General features: G+C 46.2%; 1 protein-coding gene across 2 annotated transcripts in view; it reads left to right on the plus strand.

Moving 5' to 3' along the window:
- The window catches only part of KIF5A (kinesin family member 5A), a 57,347-nt gene extending 34,414 nt beyond the window's left edge, over positions 1–22,933 (plus strand). The window contains exons 12-30 of one of the 2 annotated variants that reach the window (XM_033137627.1): positions 1,749–1,924; positions 2,109–2,177; positions 3,010–3,216; positions 4,485–4,631; positions 5,454–5,642; positions 6,055–6,172; positions 6,644–6,702; positions 6,980–7,089; positions 7,989–8,090; positions 10,032–10,092; positions 10,198–10,269; positions 11,626–11,730; positions 15,636–15,656; positions 17,478–17,694; positions 18,655–18,808; positions 19,530–19,612; positions 19,930–19,957; positions 20,160–20,286; positions 21,425–22,933. In XM_033137627.1, the coding sequence (XP_032993518.1) occupies positions 1,749–1,924; positions 2,109–2,177; positions 3,010–3,216; positions 4,485–4,631; positions 5,454–5,642; positions 6,055–6,172; positions 6,644–6,702; positions 6,980–7,089; positions 7,989–8,090; positions 10,032–10,092; positions 10,198–10,269; positions 11,626–11,730; positions 15,636–15,656; positions 17,478–17,694; positions 18,655–18,808; positions 19,530–19,612; positions 19,930–19,957; positions 20,160–20,238 (1,997 nt within the window). In that variant the 3' untranslated portion in view covers positions 20,239–20,286; positions 21,425–22,933. The remainder of the gene's footprint in view (positions 1–1,748; positions 1,925–2,108; positions 2,178–3,009; positions 3,217–4,484; positions 4,632–5,453; positions 5,643–6,054; positions 6,173–6,643; positions 6,703–6,979; positions 7,090–7,988; positions 8,091–10,031; positions 10,093–10,197; positions 10,270–11,625; positions 11,731–15,635; positions 15,657–17,477; positions 17,695–18,654; positions 18,809–19,529; positions 19,613–19,929; positions 19,958–20,159; positions 20,287–21,424) is intronic. The other variant, XM_033137635.1, reaches the window with a different exon arrangement.
- Positions 22,934–23,771: the final 838 nt, after the last annotated feature.

Genomic DNA, 23,771 nt, shown 5'->3' on the forward strand with positions numbered 1-23,771 from the left:
TTGGCTGTCTCCTAATTGTCTCTGTCATTTTTGTCAATTCCAGATAATCAAATAATTTATCCTGCCACTCCTCTTTTGTTGGTACTGATTCTCTTTTCCATTTTTTTGGTAATCAGTATTCTCATTGCTGTTGTAGCTTATAGAAATATTCTCCTTTTTTCATTTGGAATATCTGAATCCAAAATGCCCAAGAGGAAGGCTTCTGGTTTCAATATAAAAGTTTGCTTAAACATTTTTTTTTCAATTCCTCATAAATAATATGCCAGAAATTCATAATTTTTTTGCAGCCCCACCACATATGAAGCAATGTCCCTTCTGCCTGTTTACACCTCCAGCAAGTATTAGATCTCGTTTTATACATTTTGGCCAGTTTGCTGGGACTTAATTACCACCTACAGAACATCTTCAAGAAATTTTCCTTTAGTGTATAACAAGCCATAAATTTCCATTCTTTATTCCATAATCTTTCCCATGCCGACAATTGGATATACTTGCCGAAATCTTTTGCCCACTTAATCATTACTTCCTTCACCTCTTCATCTTTCACCTCCCACTCTAAAAGAAGCTTGTACATTCTAGATATTACTCTTTTCTTATTTTGTATTAATTCTTTATCTAATTTTGATTCTTCTGTTGCAAAACCATTTTTTCCTATATAAACCTCATTGAATTGGTAATATTGTAGCCAGTCCATTTGGTGATGTCTGATTTCTTCGAATTTTTTCACTTACAATTGATTATCTTCTTCTAATAGGTCTTTGTACGTGGCTCTGTTTGTTTCCATATTTTTTTCTTTTCACTGCAATGGCCTCCAGAGGAGATCGCCACCAGGGAGTTTTTTGTTCCAATAAATCTTTATACTCCTCCCATAACCTATATAGTGACTTCCTTATGATATGTTTCAGGAAGCCTCTATGAATGTTAACTTTTTAATATCCCAGGTAGGCATGCCACCCAAAGCGATTATCGAAACCTTCCAAATAAAGTAAATCTGAGTGCTGCAATATCATCCATTCTTTTAGTCAAAACAAGCAAGCTGATTCATAATAAAGTTTCAGGTCTTTCAAGGGACACAACACCATCCACATCCACCCCATGTATTTGGAGTGGGAGGTGTCCTCTGGCACAAGTGGGCTTGTTCTTGTTGAAAGTTTCCCCTTTGGGAAACTACCCCACCTTCTTTTAAAATGATACAATAAGAATTGCACATCCTCCCATCATAGCAGCCATCACACAGACCAAAATAGTGGTGGTGGAGAAACACTTGTAGCAAGAATTATGACCACGTCTGCCTCTGGGGACAGCCACAGCCGATCTTTGCTCCCAGCAACCTAATATCAGTTTGTTTCAAAACAGTACAACATTCCACACAAGCAATTTGTTACAGCACTACTAACATTATAACATTTTAGATTCACTGTAAAATAGGTGATATTGATTACTGGAACAAATATCAGTTGATATTGTTTGAGTTGAAATAAATAGAGTCATATATGATAACACTTTTCAGGACAGTTAGGTATTAATACAAAATATAACCACCTTCCAGTTCTTCAAAGTGCCAAAGGCAGGAAATAGCAAACAGATTTCTTTGAATAGGAGTGGCCAATGTTGTGGGGTGGCACTGCGGAGCTACCTTCATGACAGCATCCAAATAAGGTGCTGCTGCTTATTTAAATCATGTGGGGATGGGACACAGTGGGGTTTTTTTTATTAATTTATTTTCTTTTTTAAAACAATCCTCCCAGGTGAGAATGTCCCAGAAACAGAGCAGCTGAGTGATGATGAGAAGGCGGTGCCTGATACCTGCGATGAGATGCCAGTGAATGATAACAACTCCTCTATTGTCATCCGGATCTCAGACGAGGAGCGGCACAAGTACGAGGAGGAAATCCGCAAACTCTACAAGCAACTTGATGACAAGGTCTGAGGCCTCCCCTCCTTCCTTTATGCTGTTCAGCCTCCCCTCCCCCTTGTGTCGCTCGGATGCTTGAAATCCTACGCCCACCTCAGACCCTGAATCTTTCTCTCCATGCTTGATATCTTGCGTCTGTGGCAGAGGACATGGTGGCTACCACCACTGAAATGTTTGTTTCCTCTCCATCCAGGATGATGAAATCAATCAGCAGAGCCAACTGATGGAGAAGCTCAAGCAGCAGATGCTGGACCAAGAGGAGGTGAGCAGTGCTGTATGTGTTTGTTTACAAGAGTTTGCTTATATGTTGACATGTATGTGCATGCATGCTGGTGTGAACTTTGTCTCTCTCATTGCTATGTTCTTTCTATTGAGTATATCATCTTTATACTTGCATGCTACATTCATATCTGATCTTTCCTTCATGGAACTTATGGTGCCCCTTCCTATTTTGCCTTTACAAGAACCCTGTGAGGCAGCTTATGCTGGGGGATTTGAACTCTGGTATTCCAGCCCAATATGCTAACCCCTACCCCGTTCCAGCTTGCATACATTCTCTCTCATGCTCACTCTCTTTCTTTTCATCTTTGGGCTCATCTACACTTACCGTTGCTCCACATTTCTAAGCACCTGTCTGAGCGCTTGCTTTCTTTCTTTCTTTCTTTCTTTCTTTCTTTCTTTCTTTCTTTCTTTCTTTCTTTCTTTCCCCTGGAGCTTTCTCCTCAAATACTCACTTTTTACCACTGAATCAGAGCAAACGACAATCCATGGAAAACCTGCATTGCCCTTTCTCCCAATTCAGAATTAAAGAGCGGGTTTTCCTGGGGGAAGTGGCATGGCAAAACAAAAAAGCACTTGGACACAGATTGGGAAAGAGCAGAGCTGTGTGTAGAAAGCCTGGGGCAAAAGTTAAGTGTGGGTGAGCCCTCTCTCTCAACACTCCTCTATCTCACTCTGTTTGGACGCCTGTCTATCCCACATCATCGCTATTTGGGCCTCCTGTTCAGCCCGTCTTGCTTCTTTCTTGACTGCCCTTGACAACCTTTGACCTACTGGGTCCTTACTTATTCCCTTCTCTGCCTCTTCCCCACCAGCTGCTAATGTCAACTCGTGGGGACAATGAAAAAGTGCAGCGTGAGCTAAGCCACTTGCAGTCGGAGAACGACTCAGCCAAGGAGGAGGTAAAGGAGGTGCTACAAGCTCTGGAAGAGCTGGCTGTCAACTACGACCAGAAATCCCAGGAGGTAGAAGAGAAAAACCAGCAGAATCAGCTGCTGGTGGATGAGCTGTCCCAGAAGGTGGTAAGTGCTGGGATGCCAGGTCCTTCCTTGGGGTTAGTAAACCTTGAGATCCATTGGTAGAGGAGGATCAGGACCACATTGAATCTTGGCTTAGTCCTCAAGAGTATAGGGTGTGTGGGTGTGGGTGTGAGTGTGGGTGTGCGCACACACGCATATACAGTACTCTGCAATTCTGCAAAAGCATGGGAAAAGTGCACAGTGCAGAACTGGTTGCAGAATTCACCTTCCCGAAAATTTCAGCTTTCATTTTAAAATAAGAATCAAGTATCTACCCCTTATGGCTGCAAAAATATTCTTGAAAGCATCTGACCAATGTCTGCTAAAATCTCTGGAGTCTGAAGAGCACTTAAATGAAATTTCCTGTTGTTGGGGCACAGATTCAGTCCTTTACATAGCACCTTACTCCTCAGCAAAACTAGTACTAGCAGTATAAATTACTTAAAACAGTAAAAAAAAATAAAAACTATTAAGAGTATGAGAAACTGGAGCTTGATTTGCATAATTTATACAGATTGCATAATTCATTTATTCTTGGGGCAGAATGCTAATCTTTCTTCTTCTTTCGAGTGTGGAATGCACTCAGTCCTGCCTTTGAGTGATATTAAACTCAAAACAGTTTTTCAGCAAGGCGGAACTAGAGCAGAGAAACCCCCATTCACCCTTAGTCTTCTGATTGCTGAGGCCCTCCAGTTTAGATCCAATTCCAGGTCCATTTCTTTGAGCCTTGTGCTCCTTGCAAGTGCTCCTTTGAAGGCTTTGTCCAGTGGCAGACTTTGGGTTCTCAAATTTCAGTGGCATCCTGTTGAGATGCTAAAATTCAGTGCTCCTCCAACCCTCACACTCTGTTCTACAGCATTGTTTTGGTGCCCCCTGCAGCGCGACACCCAGTGCGACTGTACCTGTCACGCTACACTAAAACTGCCTCTGTTCGTCCTGCAACATGTGAATCAAGAGTTCCGTAGAAAATGTTGACCTAAACTTTCAGGAATGCATTTTACTAACATTGTGATATGGCATTTATTTCCCTCCGAGGCTTGTGTTTGCAGAATCTGGTCCACTTCAAATGATAGAGCTTGGAGGGAAGCTTGAAACCAGCCTTTGCCAACCTGGTGTCCTCACATTGCCCTAGCCATCCCATCAGACTGTGCTGGCTGGGGCTGATGGGAGTTGTAGCCTAACCCTTTATCCTGCCAAAAGAGAGGATTCTGTGTTTGCAACTCAGAAGTTCAGTTTTCTTGGGTTGGCTGAGCCATCTTCTCACCTTGCAGGCCACCATGCTGTCCTTGGAATCAGAATTGCAGCGGTTGCAGGAGTTCAGTGCACATCAGCGCAAGCGCATTGCTGAGGTCCTCAATGGCCTCATGAAGGACCTGAGCGAGTTCAGCGTCATCGTGGGCAATGGTGAGATCAAGCTGGTAAGGAGGGGGGGGACAACTTGGGAAGAACAGGAAACACCTGATGAGAATATACAATAATGTATGTATTATGGACCTGCGAGAGATTCCTAGCTTCTGCATTGGCCCTTCCAATTTTACTTTTATTACAGAAAATAGCAACACAAGGGTTAACTGGAGTTGATGGTGGTAGCTCTGGGCAGGCTGCTATTATAAAAGTGTGTTAAGTTGTGAGGTGGGATTGCTACATACCAGGTCTGAAAATAAATTGGACAACCTGGAAAACCACTGGAATCCAAGTGTTGTATCAAGTGCTAGCCTTACTCAGACTAAAACTCACTGAAATTAATAGACATGGCTAACTTAGGTCCATTAATTTCAATAGTTCTCCTCTGAGTTAAACCATCCCAGTCCAAAATGAGGGAATGAAGGGTGGCAAATCCATATTAAATAGCTAATGTGGAAGTAGCCAGTTTGACTGGCTCTGCTTGCAAGGGTCATGTGGTTGAACTGTGTGCCCCAGGCAGTGGCTGCTTCAAGATTGTCGGTATGTTGCAGGGTGGTTTTCAGCCATATCCCAGCAAATTTAGGGTATTCAATTAAACTGGTTTTGGTGCTCTTGTCCACCAAGCCCACTTTTTTAAAAAATGAACTTTTGTGGTAAGGAAAGTGATAGGAAAATGCCCTGGGAATCATGGGAAAACAATTGCTTGAAGTGATGATTTATACCCTATCGGCAGACATTTTGAAAAAGAGTCAGGATGAATGCTCAGCAAACAGATCTGGCTGGAAGAGGCTGGTTAGTGTGTTCATACCCCATTCTCCCTCGCCCCCCATTTTCAGCCAGTCGAGATCAGTGGTGCGATTGAGGAGGAATTCACCGTTGCCCGGCTCTACATCAGCAAGATCAAATCGGAGGTGAAGTCTGTTGTGAAGCGCTGCCGGCAACTGGAGGGGCTGCAAGTCGAGTGTCACCGCAAGATGGAGGTGACAGGGCGAGAACTGTCTTCCTGCCAGCTCCTCATCTCTCAGGTCAGACCTGTGGGAGCCAGGACAGAATAACTGCAGTCATGGGGGAAGTGGGGCTTTGAGAATGTGGAACAAGTTAGGGAACCTTTTATGTCTTGGCAGGCCAGACCTTTATTTCCCTGCCCCAACTTTCACAGGTTGGTGATCCCGCCCACCATTCAAAGCTAGCCTGTGCAAGGAGATCGTGATCAAGGGGGACTGATCTCCTGCTTTCTGAAGGGTGCACCAAGAGTGCCCCATGGGGAAGTCCCTTGCAAATCCAAACCAAGCAGGATTGAACTCCTCATGCATCTGCAGGTGTATGAAGAGTTAAATCCTGTTTCCTGCTGTGTGATATGCTGTTAAATGCACCTTTGTATTTGATGTACCTGTAAAAGTCATCTCTTGCTTGTTCTTCTCCATGCATCCCCCCCAGCATGAGGCAAAGATCCGCTCACTCACGGAGTACATGCAGAGTGTGGAGCTGAAGAAGCGGAACCTGGAGGAATCCTATGATACTCTGAGTGAAGAGCTAGCTAAACTGCAAGCCCAAGGTTAGGCTATGCCTTGGCTTATATCTGATGCAGAACATGGGAATGGTTGCAACATTTGTGCCTGGAAATGGTGTTTGAAAGAGAGAGAGAGAGAGAGAGAGAGAGAGAGAGAGAGAGAGAGAGAGAGAGACCTGCATAATGTGGTTGACTGCTAAAAGCAGAATCCTTGATCATCTGATTACATTGGGGTCTGCAATCTAGTTTGCTGACAAGCGACCTTCAGCAGATTCAAGTGCTTTTTTCATTTCAAAGTGTTGTATGGTCTTCATTGTTTACCCTCACAACAACCCTGTTTAGTTACTCTTTAAATGGATACTCCACCCCATGGCTGCACAGAGGCTGAGAGATTAAGCTGTAACAGTGACTTGCACACTCAGGAGGTCACAGGGTAAATTCAAGGGATAGGATGGCCATGTCTCTAATTCTGGCTGTACCCCAAGGATTATTTTTCCTCCTCCTTCTCTTTCACAGAGACTGTTCATGAAGTGGGCAAGGAGCAGGACTTGATCCAGGATACAGATGAAGTAAAGGTTTGTATCACAGCAGTGGCCTGCCTGGTTCAGGTAGGGCGTCTCCCTACCTGAGCATCTCCCCGGCGTCTCCCCGGCATCTCCAGGTAGGGCTAAGGTAGCCCCCTGAAGAGCCACTGCTCATCAGTGTGGACATTACTGAGTTTAGATGTACCAATGATCTGAATCAGAATAAGGCAGCTTCCTCTGTACTTGTGGAGAGGATCCAAGGTGTGTGCTGCCATGTTCCTGGGTTTGGCTTTCTGCCTTTCTGACCTGTTTCACCCCTATCACACAGAAGGCCCTTGAAGTGCAACTGGAGAGCCACCGTGAGGCCCATCACAAACAGCTGGCCCGACTGCGTGATGAGATCAACCAGAAGCAGAAGATCATTGATGAGCTCAAGGAGTGAGTCATCCTGAGGATGGGCCAAGTCGCTTCCATGGGTGGGATGTGGTTCACCATGTAGGGTGGGTGAGTCTCGTGATGAGACAGGCTGTGCAGGAGTTGGGAGACTTGGCGTACTAGCAGGGCCTGGTTGGGGGGCTGTTGTGGGCTGCTGGAGCTGAGGCAAGGCTTGGAAGGTGTGGGCTTCTGTGAGAAGCGGAGGAGACAACCACAGCCACGTAGCTTATAGGAGGTAGGAACCGGAAGGAAAGTCAGAACTAGGAGTGAGGCAAGAGCCACTTGGGGGCTAATGGCAATGCAGCCTAGGCTCAAAGCTGTTGTGGTGTGTGGGATGCAAGTCCATGCCCCTTGTGTGATATAAAGGTAGCCGAGTGGAGGTGTTTAGGTGGCACATATCCAATAAGGAGCTCCAGGCGGCCAGTTCAGGGCTTCAGCCAGGCTCTCACAGCTTGGGACATGTGTGCACCACAAACTTGAACCAATTTTAAATGTGGTTGTTCCCCCTTCTAGGAGTTGGGGTTCTGACAAGGAAGCTGGGATTGACCAACCTCCCCCAAACAAAACACCCTCCACTTCCCAAAGTTATGGGGGGAGGGTTGGTTTAACCTAGTTAAAAATCAGGTTGTCAGGGCTAGGAATGTGTCCAAGACTGGTAGCAGTGGAAAGGCTTAAGCAGTGGGTGAGTCAAGCAGCAGTGTCTGTGCTTTGTCCCAATCTAGCTGCTCACAAAGGCTGGAAGCCATGGCTCTTTCGTCTCTCTCTGCCTCAAGCATTTAACATTCGCTTCCTGTGTTGATCTGAGGGGGATAAGACCTTTAAGAAAGCATGGGAGTCAAGTGACATGTTTGCTGTCCCTGTGTTAGTCTCCCTGTTTTTCTCTCTATTCTATCCCTGCTTAGCTTGAACCAGAAATTGGAGCTTGAACTGGAGAAACTCCGTGCTGACTATGAGAAACTCAAGAGTGAGGAACAGGAGAAATCACAGAAGCTGCAGGAGCTGACGTGAGAAGACCCTCCTGCCCTTCCTTTCCCAGACACTTTCCGCGGACTCTGCTCATCCCAACCAAGGAGCAAACCACAAGAGAAACAAAAGCCAGCATTTGAGAACAACCACCTCTGTCTAGACCAGTCTTCCCCAACCTGGTGCCCTCCAGGTGGTTTGGACTACAATTCCTACCAGCACATGATGCTATCTGAGGCTGATGAGGATGGTAGTACAAAACATCTGGAGGGTACCACAGAGGGAAAGCTGATGTTGACCTACTGTATTTAGAGGATGGAGGGAGCATAGCTAAGTGGTGGAATACATGCTTAGCATGTAGAGGTTCCCAATTTCAATCCTTCACTTTAAAAAGGAAGAAAGTGTTGGGAAAGATTCTCTGCCTGAGACCCTGAAGAGCTGCTGCCAGTCAGACAATACTAGCCTAGGCAATCTGACCCGATATAAGGCAATATCCTAGATTTCTCCTGCTTTGACATGCCACTTCAAAGGCTGATTTCCCATGCCTTATGCTTGACAAGGTAGTTTGGGAATGAGAGAAACGTGTTCACAAATATGTGTGCATTATATAGGAATACTTAGCACTGAAGCAGAGTTGCCTGCAAATCTCTTTTGCATGCATACTTTGTAGCAGGCTTGTGTGGAACAGTCCTCTATTGCAGTTGCAGATAGGTAACTTTAAAAGGAGGAATAGAAATGGGTATAAGATTGAGCATTTTCCTGTTAAAAGAGGATACCAGTGCAAAGCAGGGAAATTGCTCCTTGATGTAGAAGCTAAATGTCAGAAAGCTCTTCTCATCTCTCACTCCTGCTATACTGTGCACCTTTCCCATCCCACCTCTGACCCAATCGCAGGAAATGTGGTGAGAATTGGCACTCTTCCTTCCCCAAGCATTGGCCCCAGTGTTGAGAAACTCTTATCAGATTTTAGGAGTGGGCATTACCCAAGATTCTGCTTTCCTAAACCATTGTGCACAATCTCCCCCTCCTCCACCTTCAAGCACCCCTAATTAGAGAGAAGCACATAGCTCCACATGCAGGTTCTGTGCCTCTATGGAACAGGAAGAATGCTCTGGAACAATCTAGAGCTCTCGCTAGGAAAGCGGTAACTCAAATCGCCTCTCTTGAGAGATATCTAGCTGCTTGTGCATGCCTTGAGACTAGGGGTAAGCAGCTTCCTGCTTAGTTCTCCATTTTTCTTCCACCACCAAGTCACCCCTCAACATCAGTGCCCTCATCAGTGGGTGATGAGGACCAATGGGCGAGTCACCAATATGGAGGCTGTGGGCACACATGTGGCTGCAGAAGCTTTCTTTTATTTTATTTTTAAAAATAACTTTATTTAAACTTCCATAATAGTAAAATCAATATTAACAATAACAATTACATATAGATAGTAACATAACATAATGAAAGCATAATCATGTTTCTTCATTACAATTGACCATTTCCCCAATATTTACATGCTAATATATACAATTTATAAAATTCTTTAAAGATCCTCCATAAAGCTTTCATTGCAGAAGCTTTCATTGGTGCCCACAGGGTCTCCTCCAACTTGCTGAAATTAGTCTCAAAAGAAGCTCAATAGAAGATTCCCCTCCCTAGCCTAATTTGGGAAAATTCTGGGGGGTTACAGCTGGGGAGGAGAGTGTTGCAGCATGTGTGTGGCACCCGCAACAGTTTATCTGGTTTGCAAGTATGTCCAGGCCCCTCCTCAAATTTGCCCACCCCTTGATCATGGTGATCAGGGGCCTGATTTGTGCCTGGCTCCCTCCCTCCCTTGCCAGATGCTGGGGTCTAGTGCTTGACATGGGACAGCATATCCTTGCACTGCCAGTTCTGCTTCAAGGAGTGCATCTGGACCCTTTCTGCCATGAAATGACTTCTTCTTCCCTGCACTCCACATACCCCTTGACCCTCACTGTCTATCTTCTTCACAGATTTCTGTATGAGCGACATGAGCAGTCCAAACAGGACCTCAAAGGGCTGGAGGAGACTGTTGTAAGTAGCTAAAGAAGAGGTGAGGGATGGGGGCAGGGAGTGGGGCTGAAGCCCCCATTCTGGTCTCACCACCTCATCCCTGCCTTTCTTTTCCTACCCCTCCAGGCCCGTGAACTCCAGACCCTCCACAACCTTCGCAAGCTGTTCGTTCAAGACGTCACGACTCGAGTTAAGAAAGTACGTTGTAGTTCTTTTAGCATTTATACAGGGTTCGTTAGGGAAACCTGTTTCCCTCCTGACTCCCATCAGCCTCAACTGGCATGGCCCAATGATCAGGGATGATGGGAGTTGTAGTCCAGCAATATCTGGAGGATGACAGGCTCCCCACCAACACTTTAGAGGGTTGAGATCCCTTCACATACACTCAGAAATCCTTATAACAAATGTTTAAAGGCACGTTAGTGGTGCTAGCTCTATGTTGCACACTGGGGGAGTGGGCTAAGCCTGGAAGGTGGTGGCTAACCTAAGGCCATCATGGCAGAGGCAAGATTTGATCCAAGGACAGCTCTGCTCTACAGTACTTACCTCTAAAACCCTTGGCTTCTTTCAGCTGCACAAAAGGCAATCTGGTTGAGCCCTTAGTCAACTCTAAAATTGACCAGTGCTTTGTTTTTAAAGAGAGAGCTTTGGGGCCCCAAACCTGCCTGCAGACCACATTCCCCAGGAAACCCATTTCCATTCTTACTGGAAAATCAACAAGTCACTCCACATGCTCTAGCCCATTCGGAGCCAGCTGTGTCTCCCATTCCAGTATACACCAGTATGCTGTAGCACTGTCCTTAATCCTATGCTAGCCTCATATTTATTATTATTAGTAGTAGTAGTAGTAGTAGTTGTTGTTGTTCAGTCGTTCAGTCGTGTCCGACTCTTCGTGACCCCATGGACCAGAGCACGACAGGCATGCCTATCCTTCACTGCCTCCCGCAGTTTGGCCAAACTCATGCTAGTCACTTCGAGAACACCGTCCAACCATCTCATCCTCTGTTGTCCCATTCTCCTTGTGCCCTCTATCTTTCCCAACATCAGGGTCTTTTCTAGGGAGTCTTCTCTTCCCATGAGGTAGCCAAAGTACTGGAGCTTCAACTTCAGGATCTGTCCTTCCATTGAGGATAACTTTGATCTTTTTGCAATCCATGGGACTCTCAAGAGTCTCCTCCAGCACCATAATTCGAAAGCATCAATTCTTCGGCGATCAGTCTTCTTTATGGTCCAGCTCTCACTTCCATACATTACTACTGGGAAAACCATAGCTTTAACTATACGGACCTTTGTCGGCAAGGTGATGTCTCTGCTTTTTAAGATGCTGTCTAGGTTTGTTACTACACATTATAGTAGTAACCATAATAGCCTCATTATTCTGGAGCAAGCCACCCAAGGAAGCCTCCCAGAAGCCTGCCTATTTTGGGCTGGCCAATCAAATGAGGGCATTAGGTTTGGATTCTGGATGTGTGGCTGCACAACTTTGGCTGGGTTTCCTATCCCATCCCATTCACCCTCCCAGAGGTACAAGTTCACTCTGTACTTGCCTTCCAGAGCGCGGAGCTGGAACCCGAGGATAGCGGGGGGGCTCATTCCCAGAAGCAGAAGATTTCCTTTCTTGAGAACAACCTGGAGCAGCTTACAAAAGTTCACAAACAGGTGAGTGGGTGGATGGGAGCTGGAGAACCATCATAAGTGGGGTGGGTGGATGGGGGGGGTGGAGAACCATCTGGGCAAGGTAAGACAGCTGGTGAGTTCAGCCCTGTTTGTTTGTTTATTTATTTATTTATCTACACTCAGCCCTCTGGGTGGGAAGCCTCCCCCTCCCTCCTTCCCCACTTCGCATTGTCTCTGTGTATTGTAGCAGCTGTGAATGTTTCTTCATGACACCCTCTACTTTGCTGGAAAAGCTACCTGGATTTTCTCCCAGTCCCATCCCCTCTCCTCCGCTCGCAAAACTAGCTTGGCAGAAAGCACTGCATGGGTGGCTCATACACTCATCCTTGCTAGATATATTGTCTCTGTGGCTATCCCCTTCCCCAATCAAACCTTGCTTATACCACTTAGTATGGTGTTTGCTTAGATCAGGGACCAGAGGACCTGTGACTCTCCAGATGTTGTTGGACTCCCAACTTCCATCAGGTCCAGCCAGCATGACTTATGGTAAAGGGATAATGGGAGTTATAGCCCATCAACGTTTGGAGGGTCACAGATTCCCCATCCCTGACTTAGATCCTCTCCCCCTTCCACCATACCAGAGCCACTCCTGCCAACGTGGCTCTGGTATGGTGCCAGATTTAGATCCGTGGGCAGCTCCTAAAATAGGCACAGACTTCCAGTTTGTGCTATCTGCATTTTTGTTTTGCCCACCTGCAACATTCTGCCCATCTTACTGCCAATAAATGCTTGCCAAGCAACCCCTCTGCACTGGTGGTGTTTGGGTCTAAGTGGGATGGCTCTGTGTTGTTTATGTATCTTTCTTCTGGCTGTGTGTAAGGGGTGCTGGTGTGGGCAGGGGCGACCTGTCCCATTTTGCAACCTGAGGTGAAACGGGAATGTGCCACCTCCTGCCCTACTGCCATGCCGTAAGATTGCTAGACATCTGGGAAGTAAAGCCCACTCTCTGGCTGATTGACACTCCAGGCTAGCCAGTGGCTCGAAGAGAACGAGGGAACTGTTTCCTGGAGCAGCAGCTTCAGCCAAAGAGTGGCAATGGCAACAACTCATTCAAAGCCAAGTCTTTGCTCTGCATTCTCACTAAGCAGCTTGCCCCAGGAAATCAGCTCTTCTAAAAGAAAGCAGGCAGCTACCCCTCCCTCTCACCCCCACTCCATTTCTCTCTCACTCACACTGGTTTTCTTTTGCTTCAAACATAGTTAGAGAGCTCATCTCAGCTAAAAGAAAAGAACTCACCCAGAAACTCACTTACAGATGATACCTAACACCACAGAAACTAGCGCTGATATGCCCAGGAGCCTCACCAAAACGCTGGAGAGGCTGCACCTCCATAGGCACATACCTTCACATGTGGTGGGAATGCCCCATAATCCAACCATTTGGGGTAGCAGTCCTACAATAAATGTGCAAAATAACTAAATGGGTATTAGATACTAATACTAAATAGTGTATCTGAAGAAGTGTGCATGCACACGAAAGCTCATACCAAGAACAAACTTAAGGTGCTACTAGAAGGATTTTTTATTTTTTTATTTTGTTTTGACTATGGCAGACCAACACGGCTACCTACCTGTAATAGGTATTAGAAGTCACCCCAGAACTGGCCCTATTGAACATTTCCCAATATAATAATGTCCATTCACATTATAAAGAGCTTATAACCCACCTACTCTCAGCAGTCAGAAGCACCATTGCCGGGCACTGGAGAGACCTGTCAGAAGTGAACATGGACCGATGGTATCAAATAGTATGGGAAACGGCCTTACTAGCAAAGCTAACCAATAAACTGAAACTGACACAAATAGGGACAAATAGAAAAAGATGCCTTCACCCCACTATGGTTCCCCTTCATCATATACACAACCCAATAAGACAACAACAAGAATGCGCCAACAGCATATGAATCAATATGGCAAACCTGATCCAAAAATCCACCCCCTCACACACATATGAACAAATCTCACCACAGCCAACCAAAGACAACCAACCAAACCCTACGCCACTCCCAGCTTCTCTCACCACCAAGGAAATACAACAAGCGAATAGTCCACACAAGTGACACTGACATAAAACCTGACACATACGCTAAGTAGAAGAATAGAAGCATTACTACCCCACCCCACCCTACCCTCCTCCCTTCCCCCCTCTCTTCTTACCCACCTTATACTGTATGCAACACTAATATCTCACAACAAATGAAACTGATCTGTAGGAAACACAGCTTGAAAAAATAGACAATGCACGTATTTTTGTAAACTAAGAAATCTTCAAAAAAAACAACTAAAAAAAAACAACCCATACAGATCTTTCTCTCTAACCTAAACTTGCTGAGGTAGCCAGTGGCAGAGAAACCCTCAAAGGAAGCAGGAGGCTGTCCATCCAACCCCCCCCCCCCAACTCTCTCTCTGTACAGATTCCTCCTACCTGTCCCTTATTTTGCCCATCCAAAGGTGGCAACTCTATTTAGAAAAGTGAAGTATGTGTGCATGTGCTTGCTCTCTTTCTGACTGTATGTGTAAAGTGTGGGGACAAGGGTAGGGAAGCGATCAGAGAGTGTGCTGCCAATGTCGCACATGAAAAATTCCAAATGTGCTCCCTGGCCTAAAAGGTGGGAAACCTCTGGCATAATAGTCCTGCAGCCCCAGAGACAGCACTTGAGCAGCTTAGTAGGGGAAAGGTAGAATATACACTTTGCCTGCAGAAAGACCCATGTTCTTCGATTCCCAGCATCTCCAGGCAGCTTTTTATATACCAATGGGCACGAGGGTAATAGGCTTAGAACTTGTACAAAGCGTAACCTGCTTGCATGCATGCGTTTGGTCATGAAGGCATCTTTGGTTCTTTTTCACCTCTCATGGCTTCTTACATTTTATTCTGTTCCTTCTCCAAGGCTTCAGAGTAATAAACATGGGGTCAGGCCTACACGGTTGAGCGAGTCCAAATTCCATATGTGGCCTGAAAGAGCTTGCCAACAGCAAGATTCACTGGTGGAAACTTGCAGTCTGAGGGGCACTGATGCCAGGGCAGACTGTTGCCAGGGCTGCCTAAGGGCAACACCAATCCAGTGCTGATCTGTTACAGATGTGAAAGGGGGTTCTAGGCCAAATCTACATGCCCCTCCCATCCAGTTCCTCTCCCAAAATGTTAATTGTTATAATCTACAATCACCTGTGTTTTTTTGAGGGGGGCGTTGTAGGGGGGACACCAGAATTGCTTCCAGACATCCTGTTTATTGAGCAGCCAAACTGATTTGTTTGCAGAGAGATAAGTCAAAACTGGCTGCTTATTGAACATTCATTCTTATTTGTCTTCAGTGATGTTATGTGATGCTGCTTCAAGAGTTTGCAGAGAGATAAGTCAAAACTGGCTCTTTTACAGTTCTGCCCCCTTTGGAGACTTGTGTGCTAACCACTGGAATGGACTGGTCCAGTCCAAGGTGGCAAAGCCTGAAAGGACTGGTGGGTTGAGTGGGAGTAGGAAAGCAATGAACCTCAGAATGGATGCTGAATTGACATTTGCTGTATTCATTTCCTGCCTTGCTTCCCAGCCCAGACTTTCTCTGGATTGTTTGTGTGTCTATCCTTTCACATCCTTCCATTATCCCTGCTGTTACCTCTTTCCCCCATAGAATTCTCTGTACTTAGCAAGACGTTGGGCATGTGAGTCCCACCCAACAGTTCAGCCCCAAAGAGAGCAGTTCCCTTGCTTGCAGATCTAGGAAGGAAGGATGGGTACCGTCTTCATACAGTCAGCCATAGGCACACTCTGTTGCTGGGGTGTTTAACTTGTCCCTCTCTGGGTCTCCAGAGCAGGGTTTGGCTGGGGACTCTGTCAGGGTGCTCAGTCGCTGTCTGTGTCCCCCTTTTCCCCTTGCTGCTGCACCCTAGTTGGATCGCTGGGTCTCCAAGGTACCGTATGGCCTCTCCCCCATGTTTATCTGCCTGCTGTGCTGGGCAGGAAATGTTTGCACTTGGTGACCAAATTGGGAGCACATGCATATGGGGGGGGGAGCAGTCAGGTGTCTGTTTCCTCCTCACCATTTCACTGCCATGGCAAGCCTATCCACATTGGCAACTGTGGCATCATCTGGTACTAGGCCTCTCACTGCTACCATGGCAACCCCAGTCACTGTGGCCTGCATGGCTGACACCATGGCCCCATTCTTGGCAATTTCATGTGTGTGACTTCTATGGTATCTGGCAGTTCTGCTGCCATGGCAACACTGACCAGTTTTTGCCTGTCCATCAGCAGCTGCTACAAGGGAAAGAAACAGTGAAATAAAATTGAGTTGCTGCTTTCTAAATTCTAAACAGCGGCTCTCTCTCTCCTCTGCTTCAGGAATAGGTGGGGGTGTTGTAAAGATTGGAAATAGCTAGTATTGGACTCTGCAGAAACTCACAGATCAAGGCCCTGTGGTTTTCTGGAAAGGCATGATTCAAAAGCCCCCAGCCCTCCCCCCAGCCCTGATATCAATCTCTCAGATGTGGGAGCCAAATGTTATCACCTCAGATATTTTCTCCCTCTCCCTTGGAGGCTGTGCTACCCAGTGGCTCCCCTATTTTTTATATATATAATCATGCTGGTGGCTGCCCCCCTGCACTTATTCATCCCTTGCTGCTGTGCTCTTAACCTCCTTGCATGCTGCTCACCCACCTGCCTGTAGATTATAGTTTGTGTTTCATGGGACAGCTAAAGGATTGCCTGGGCCTAGAGAAGGGAGGCGCTCACCTTCAGACCCTCAATTTGCACCTCATGGTATTCTCCTGTGCTGCAGCATGGTGCACGGCTTGGATCTGTGACGCTTGGGCAAAGACTGGGACCCACCAGCTTAGAGAGAACAAGGGGTGCGTGCTACTCTGAATGGACAGGAGCTTGTCACCAGCATCCAGGCTGAATATAGGTTCTAATGAATACAGGTTCACATGTCTTTGATCACAGATGGAGTACATTTGGCACTCCAGGTGTTGTTGAACTCTAGCTCCCACCTGCCCTAGCTAGAACAACAAATGGTCAGGAATTATAGAAGTTGGAGCCCAGCAATATATGGAAGGCTATAGATTCCCCAATGCTGCCTTTAATACAGAGGTGGCTAACCTGTCACTTTCCAGATGTTGTCAAACTCCAGTTCCCATCATCTCTGACCATTGGCCATGTTGTTGAGGGGCTGGTGGGAGCTGGGAGTCTAACAACATCTGGAGGGTGACACTGGTCAGCCACCTCTGCTTTAATAGATGGACAACAGGAGGAATGTCCCCCCACCACCACCACATTATCATAGCCCTGCTATGGTGGCAGAAACTATATTTGCTAAAAATGCCCTTCTGTGCAACTATTTCAATGTCTGAGAGCTCTGCCGTCTCTTTAGACTAGGAGGCCCAAGGCTAGTTCCACAGATGTGGTGGATTCACTAGCTTGGGTGTTCAGACACAGGACAAGAGTAAGAATCCAGGAGCTCAGAGGCCACGGATGCCTTCCCAGAGACGAGGGGGTTGTTCTGACATTCTTGCAGAACATATATGGTGTGAGAAGTGGGCGTGCAAGGCTTCTGGGACAGTGTCTGAAACAGGGCGCAAGTGTTGTTCTGGAAATGCCTGGTGGACTAGCAGAGTAGAAATGCATTGGAGTGAGGGTAAGGGCAAGTGTTTTGGGTCTTCAGAGGCCCCTCTACCTCATCTTCTTTATCCGTACTCCTTGTTTCTCTTCTCTCCCTGTGAACTCATGGGGCTCAGCTGGTTCGCGACAATGCAGATTTGCGTTGTGAGCTTCCTAAACTGGAGAAACGTCTTCGGGCTACGGCTGAGAGAGTTAAGGCCCTGGAGGGTGCACTGAAGGAGGCTAAGGAGGGTGCTATGAAAGACAAGCGTCGCTACCAGCAGGAGGTGGACCGCATCAAGGAGGCAGTGCGCTACAAGAACAGCATGAAGCGCAACCACTCTGCGCAGATTGGTAAGCAAGCAAGCAGCAAGTTGGGGGGGGGTTGTATGTGGAAATTGCTGGTACTGTGCTAACCCCATGTATGCACATTCAGATGTTGCATCTCACTGTGTTCAGTGAGGATGGCTCCCTGATAAGAACTGATTATTTGATTTCTAATATATTTAAAATATTTCTAAGTGGTGTACAAAAAAGCAACAACAGACAACTTAAACAACATCTTACAATAATACGCAGGTACATATAAAAATGTTACATTATTACAAAGCTAATAATATATAAAAATCAGTATCAGTTCATTTCCATCTCAGCCTCTGGGTTCTCACCCAGGGGCCAAACAAACTCTCAGATCACCCACAAAAGTCTCAGAATGAGATGAGTTCCTGGAGACAGCGGAGATCACCCTAGTCTTTGATTCTAGACTCGCTTTTTATGGGCAGGCTAAGGTGGGAAGAGACGGAGGGTAAGTTCTGTTGCACAAGTGCAAGTCCTTGCACAAATGGGATGACTTGTTGGATAGAACCCTGAAGTTCTTGTGGTAGCTCACGACACATTTAAAATACAATAAAATGGACAAGAGTTACTAGAGTGTGACATAGGTAATGACATTCCAGCTGAGTCTTCTGGTCTGTTAATGGTTGCCAAAGTAATCGGAAGCTGAGTCCTTCACAGGGCAGAACTTCCTCATTGTGTTGCTCCAGGTGTTTCTCATTGTGGCTCTGGTGTCAGATGCAGGAGGCACTGGGGGAGCAAAAGTGCTAGAGGCCTCCCCACCCCTCCTCAGATGTTCCAGCTATGAAACTCTATAAAATACCATGTATGTTGATGCTGCTGTAGACACCGGTGGCTGGTAGGTAGGAAGAAACTCGCACACTGGCTGCTCTAAGAGCCCTTGGCTAAGCTACGCGGGGGAGGAGAAGCTCAGAATGAATAAATGAATTAATATGTTGTGCTATGTGTGTCCCTTTGCAGCCAAGCCGGTGCGGCCAGGGCACTACCCAGCTTCATCCCCCACCAACGCCTATGGTGTCCGCAACCCTGAATGCATCAGCTACACCAACAGCCTCTTCCAGAACTATCAGAATGTCTACCTGCAGAATGCTGGCAGCACTGTGCCTGACAGCTAGTGAGTATCCTTCGCCCGTTCAGAAGAATAATGCGCAAACTATTTCTGGCTCACTAAAATCCCACCCTCTGGCTTAAATCAAGGCCTACTTGATAGGCTTGCTTAGTCCTATTCCCAGGCCAACTTTTTTGAACCAAGAGGCAAGACTTTTTGTCCCCTGAATCATACTCTGTTTTCCACCTCACATCAGATCAGAAACTCTGGCTCACCAGTAAGCAGCTGCATACAGAGGATAAAATAATTTTATTAGACTGAGCTGTTGCTGGAGATGATTAAAAAAACCTCAGCTTCTACAGTTCAACCTACTTTTTTATTTAAAAAATATTTCTTAATAAATGTTCATGGAGAGATGAACTATTGAAATAATTATTGCAGTCAGGGGTGTAAGATTCAGGAAGGAAAATTGCGAAATGAACTTTCTTGCTCCCAATGATGATTTTATGAGATGTGTACCCACCTCATTTCCAGACTATATGCTCTCTACAGGAATCCAGCAGTGACTCCCACAATGGGCATATGGTCTCCTTCTATTCGCTAGTCAGATCTTGCAAGCGCTCGTAATCCATGCCTTCCCTCCCCAACCCCATTATGAAGCACTTTGCTTTGGAGTCCTCCAATCAGCCCTTTCCCCCCACCCCACCCCACCAGACCATAGGTGGAAAGAGTCCCAGACTTCCATTCACCCCTCACAAATCGCTTTCTCTGCTTTTCACCCACCCAGCTTTACCAATGCCTCTTCCAGCAGCGGAAGCAGCTCCTCCAATGCCCCTCTGACCTCCTATCAGAAGCTCAATGTGGATAACGGTAAGGGGGCTGGGGCAGTGAGAGATGTATGCACAGTCATGAGGCAGGAGAATGCCTCGGGGAGATGTATACATTCACTTCATGTTCTTTGAACTGCCTGTAGGTTGCCTCTGATGGCTGCCTGGGATCTATGTAGAGCCCACCAAACCAAGAGTAAACTTTTATACAGCAGTATTGGGTATACTGTGGACAGCGTTTATCCTCTTGGGAGTGGGACTGACTTCTCTTTGAACACCTCCAACTCTACAGTTCTGTGATTCTAACTTTAATGCTGCTGTTTTTATCCTTCTATGTTATTCACCTGGACCATTGCCCAGGAAATGCCACAGACATCAATGATAACAGGTGAGAAACTGCAGGGTGGAACTCTACTGAGAGAGGTTCCTTATGCATTGAATAAAATAGTTCCCTTGGTCATTCAGGGTGGCTGGATACCAAAAAAAAAAAAAAGGCCATCACTTTCTGTGTGTAGGCGTAGGGGGAAAAGTTGAATAAGTGGGAGAGGGGATGTCTGAGCTGCCATGCATTAAATTTCCCTTTCCTGTAGAAGTGACCTGCCCTGTGGGGTTGAAGCCGATGAACAAGCCAAGCTCTTCCCGCTTCACCAGGAGACTGCAGCCAGCTAATAGCAGCAGCAGCACCAACTTCCCTATTGGGCCTCAACACACCATCAGGTACATGTCGCATCAAAGGTAGCATTACAGAGACTGTGTACACAGGAATATAGGGATATAGGAAGTTGCTTTTACCAAGGCAGACCAATGGTCCATCTAGCACAGTATTGTCCATGCTAACTGGCTGGTGCTCTCCAGGGTTGTAGACAAAGGACATTCCCAGCCTTATTTGGCGGCATTTCCAGTCCTACAGTTACTCCCTGAAAGACTGGGGAGGGAGATATATTTGCCCTCTTCTTTATTTTCTTGTTAAAAAGCTCTGTCTGCCTGAGACCCTGGAGAGGCACTGCGAGTCAGAGTAGTCAATACTCCATCTTGAAGAAGGTAGTGGTGCGTTCCTTCCTTATGAAGACCTCCCTGGACCCATGAGTGTTAAATCACCCAGTAGTGAATACCTCATTTTGAGCAAGGTGCTAGAAAGGGTGGTGGCAGTACAGCTTCAGGCTTGCTTGGAAGACATTGAGTATGGCATCCCAGTATGGCTTCAGGACTGGTTATGGCACTGAAACTGCCTTGGTCACCCTGCTTGATGACATTTGTCAGGAGAGAGATGTGGGGAGTACAGCCCTACTCGTTCTCTGTGATCTGCTAGCGGCTTTTGATACTGGTGACCATGGTATCCTTCTGGAGTGGCTCAGGGAGGTGGTGTTGCAGACGCTGTACTTCAGTGGTTCCACTCTTACTTCCAGGGGCATTTCTAGAAAGTAGTTATGGGGGGCACCTTTCAGTGCCATGGGAGCTGTCCTTGGGTGTCTAGTAAAGTTCCATCTTGTTCCCCATACACTTTAACATCTATGTGAAGCTGCTGAGCTGTCATTAGAGATTTGGAGTGATGTGCTACCAATATGTGGACCCAGTATAGTTGTGATGGCAATTTGTTTTGAACTGTTGCTAATACTGTATTACTGTAACCCACCCAGGGACCTTCTAGTGGTGGTGGGAGTAGTAGTAGCAATAATAATAATAATAATAATAATAATAATAATAATAATAATAATAAATTAATAGGTGGAACCAGTACCTTGGTGCAAGGCACCTTCCTCTTTTCCTATATGTGCAGCTGGAGTGCAGGAGCCTGGTGTCTTGAGGCCATCCCTACTTACTCTTCCCTCTCCCTTCTTTCTCTCTTCTCTTTTAGTTTCTAAATGGGACGGAAGCCTCAACTCTGCATGCTGCAGCCTGGCTTTCCATGACCTCTGCTGCAAATGGGCCCTGTTTGTGTGTCCTGCTCTCTCCATGTCCTGTATATTTATCCAGCTGCTGCTTCACTCCCACTGTTTCTCTGTTCTACTCACTTAACTAGACAATGTTATATTTGCTTCTTTCATCGGGCTGCTTGCTCCTTAGTCCAGGAGCCTGGTGCCCCTTCTTCTTTCCTGCCTCAGTTGCCTTAAGGGACTGGCTGCCACTGAAGAACCCAGACATAGAAGCACCCTGCTGTAGGAACAAGTTTCTGCCTAAGAGAAGGACAATAAGGCACCCCCCCTCAAAACCTATTGATCCTAGCTTGGCAATGCCGGAGCCTGGTGTCAACTAGGCCTTGCCATGCCCTAGGAGAATTGATACTCTCCAGGTTACTAGCTAGGTGGGCTGAAATCACCATTTGTAGTGTTAGCTGACTCTGCAAAAGAAGGCCTGGAGCTTCAACACCCAGCTGTTAGTCCTACTGGATGTTCCCCAAAGGGGATAAAACTCGGGCAAGTATCTTTAGCTTTTTTTGGAGCCCACTATGGTGCTTGAGCCTCAACCTTCAAGGGATTTGATTTCTAGTTTCCCCTGCATATGCCTACAGGCTGAGGGTTGTTGCGGCACTTTAGGAACGGCTAGGAAATGGTTTTCTGCAAAACAGAGCTGCTTACTCCTTGCTTTCAAAGCTCTGCTGGCCATCTCCTTCGGTAGGTACAATACAAATGCTGCCTATTCTTTGTGAATGAGCTGGTCCCTTGTTAAGGAGGAAGGGTGATCAGCTGATGTCTTACCATTGGGAACAAAGGAGGGAGCACATAATGGGGACTGTACGGTGGAGGAGGAGATGGGCAGCCCCTGCTTAAGCCTGCAACTGGGCATGAGGAACACAAGGGCTCCATTCCATTCTATAAAGGGGGAGACAAAGTTGTTTGGGGGGGGGGGGAAGAATACAGTTTCCAGAGCAGACAGACTGGATGTGGTTGTCAGTTCTATAACATGTCCCAACAGACCAGCAACACGGCACATTCAAGTAGGCAGGCCAGGGGTCTAATGATTCTTCAAAGTGGGACAAAAACGAGGCTGCTATCAACACATTTTTGATTGCTCCTTTTTTGTGTCTCTTGATAGCTGGGTCAGTGGCCTTTAGTCTATTATTTCTATTTATGTCCCTAAGGGGAAACAGTGCGTCCACTGCACATCTTCAATTAATGTCACCACTTTTGAGTCACGCAGAGCAGACAGGGTTGTGGGAGCAGTGGGGAGATGGCAGCTCTTATGGGGGACTTACATGTCTGTTTGCTGTCAAAATGCTTAAGGGCAATAGCCTTGTTTTGGCTGCCTTGCTGGAGCTGCTAACACCCTGTAACTTTATTCCTGTCTGCTCAGATCACACCAAATGTTGCATGTCAGAATATTAAGAAGTTTATTTAAAAAATAAATGAACAAATATGTTAAAAAAATAACAATTTTGCATTCTGTCTCTTCTTGTACATAAGTTAAAGGAGTACAGTGGTACCTCTGGTTACGTACTTAATTCATTCCAGAGGTCCGTTCTTAACCTGAAACTGTTCTTAACCTGAAGCACCACTTTAGCTAATGGGACCTCCTGCTGCCGCTGTGCTGCCAGAGCACAATTTCTGTTCTCATCCTGAAGCAAAGTTCTTAACCTGAAGCATTATTTCTGGGTTAGCGGAGTATGTAACCTGAAGTGTCTGTAACCCATGGTACCACTGTATAGCTGGACAGGAAAAAGGTATCTAAGGTGTGTGAGACAAAAAAATATCAACTCAGTAGGTAGTCTGTCTGCAGTCTTTTTCAAAGATTGAAGATATGTGATAGGTAAAATGCCATCTTTGGCTAGTCAGACTTAGGTTGCTATATGAGCTTCACGGAATTCTTCATTATACATGATGGGCATAATCAAGTTTTGAGATATTCAAAAAATAAGAAAGATGGTGCTGCCTCCCCTCCTCAGAAGGAGGATGGGGAATTCCCAACATAGAATTATATTACATTGCCGACCAAGTGCTCCACACAATGCTATACATTCTAGAACAGGCGTAGGCAAACTTGGCCTTCCAGATGTTTTGGGACTACAACTCCCATGATCCCTAGCTAACAGGACCAGTGATCAGGGATGATAGGAATTGTAGTCCCAAAACATCTAGGGGGCCAAGTTTGCCTATGCCTGTCCTAGAAGACAAGACGAAACAATGGGTTCACTTGGAGACAGACACAATCGAAAACACCCCCACCACATTTCTCCAAAACAAACTAAAGAAAATCCCCATATCACT

This window comes from Lacerta agilis, chromosome 2 (genome assembly GCF_009819535.1).
Source record: "Lacerta agilis isolate rLacAgi1 chromosome 2, rLacAgi1.pri, whole genome shotgun sequence".
Classification (NCBI taxonomy): Eukaryota; Metazoa; Chordata; class Lepidosauria; order Squamata; family Lacertidae; genus Lacerta; species Lacerta agilis.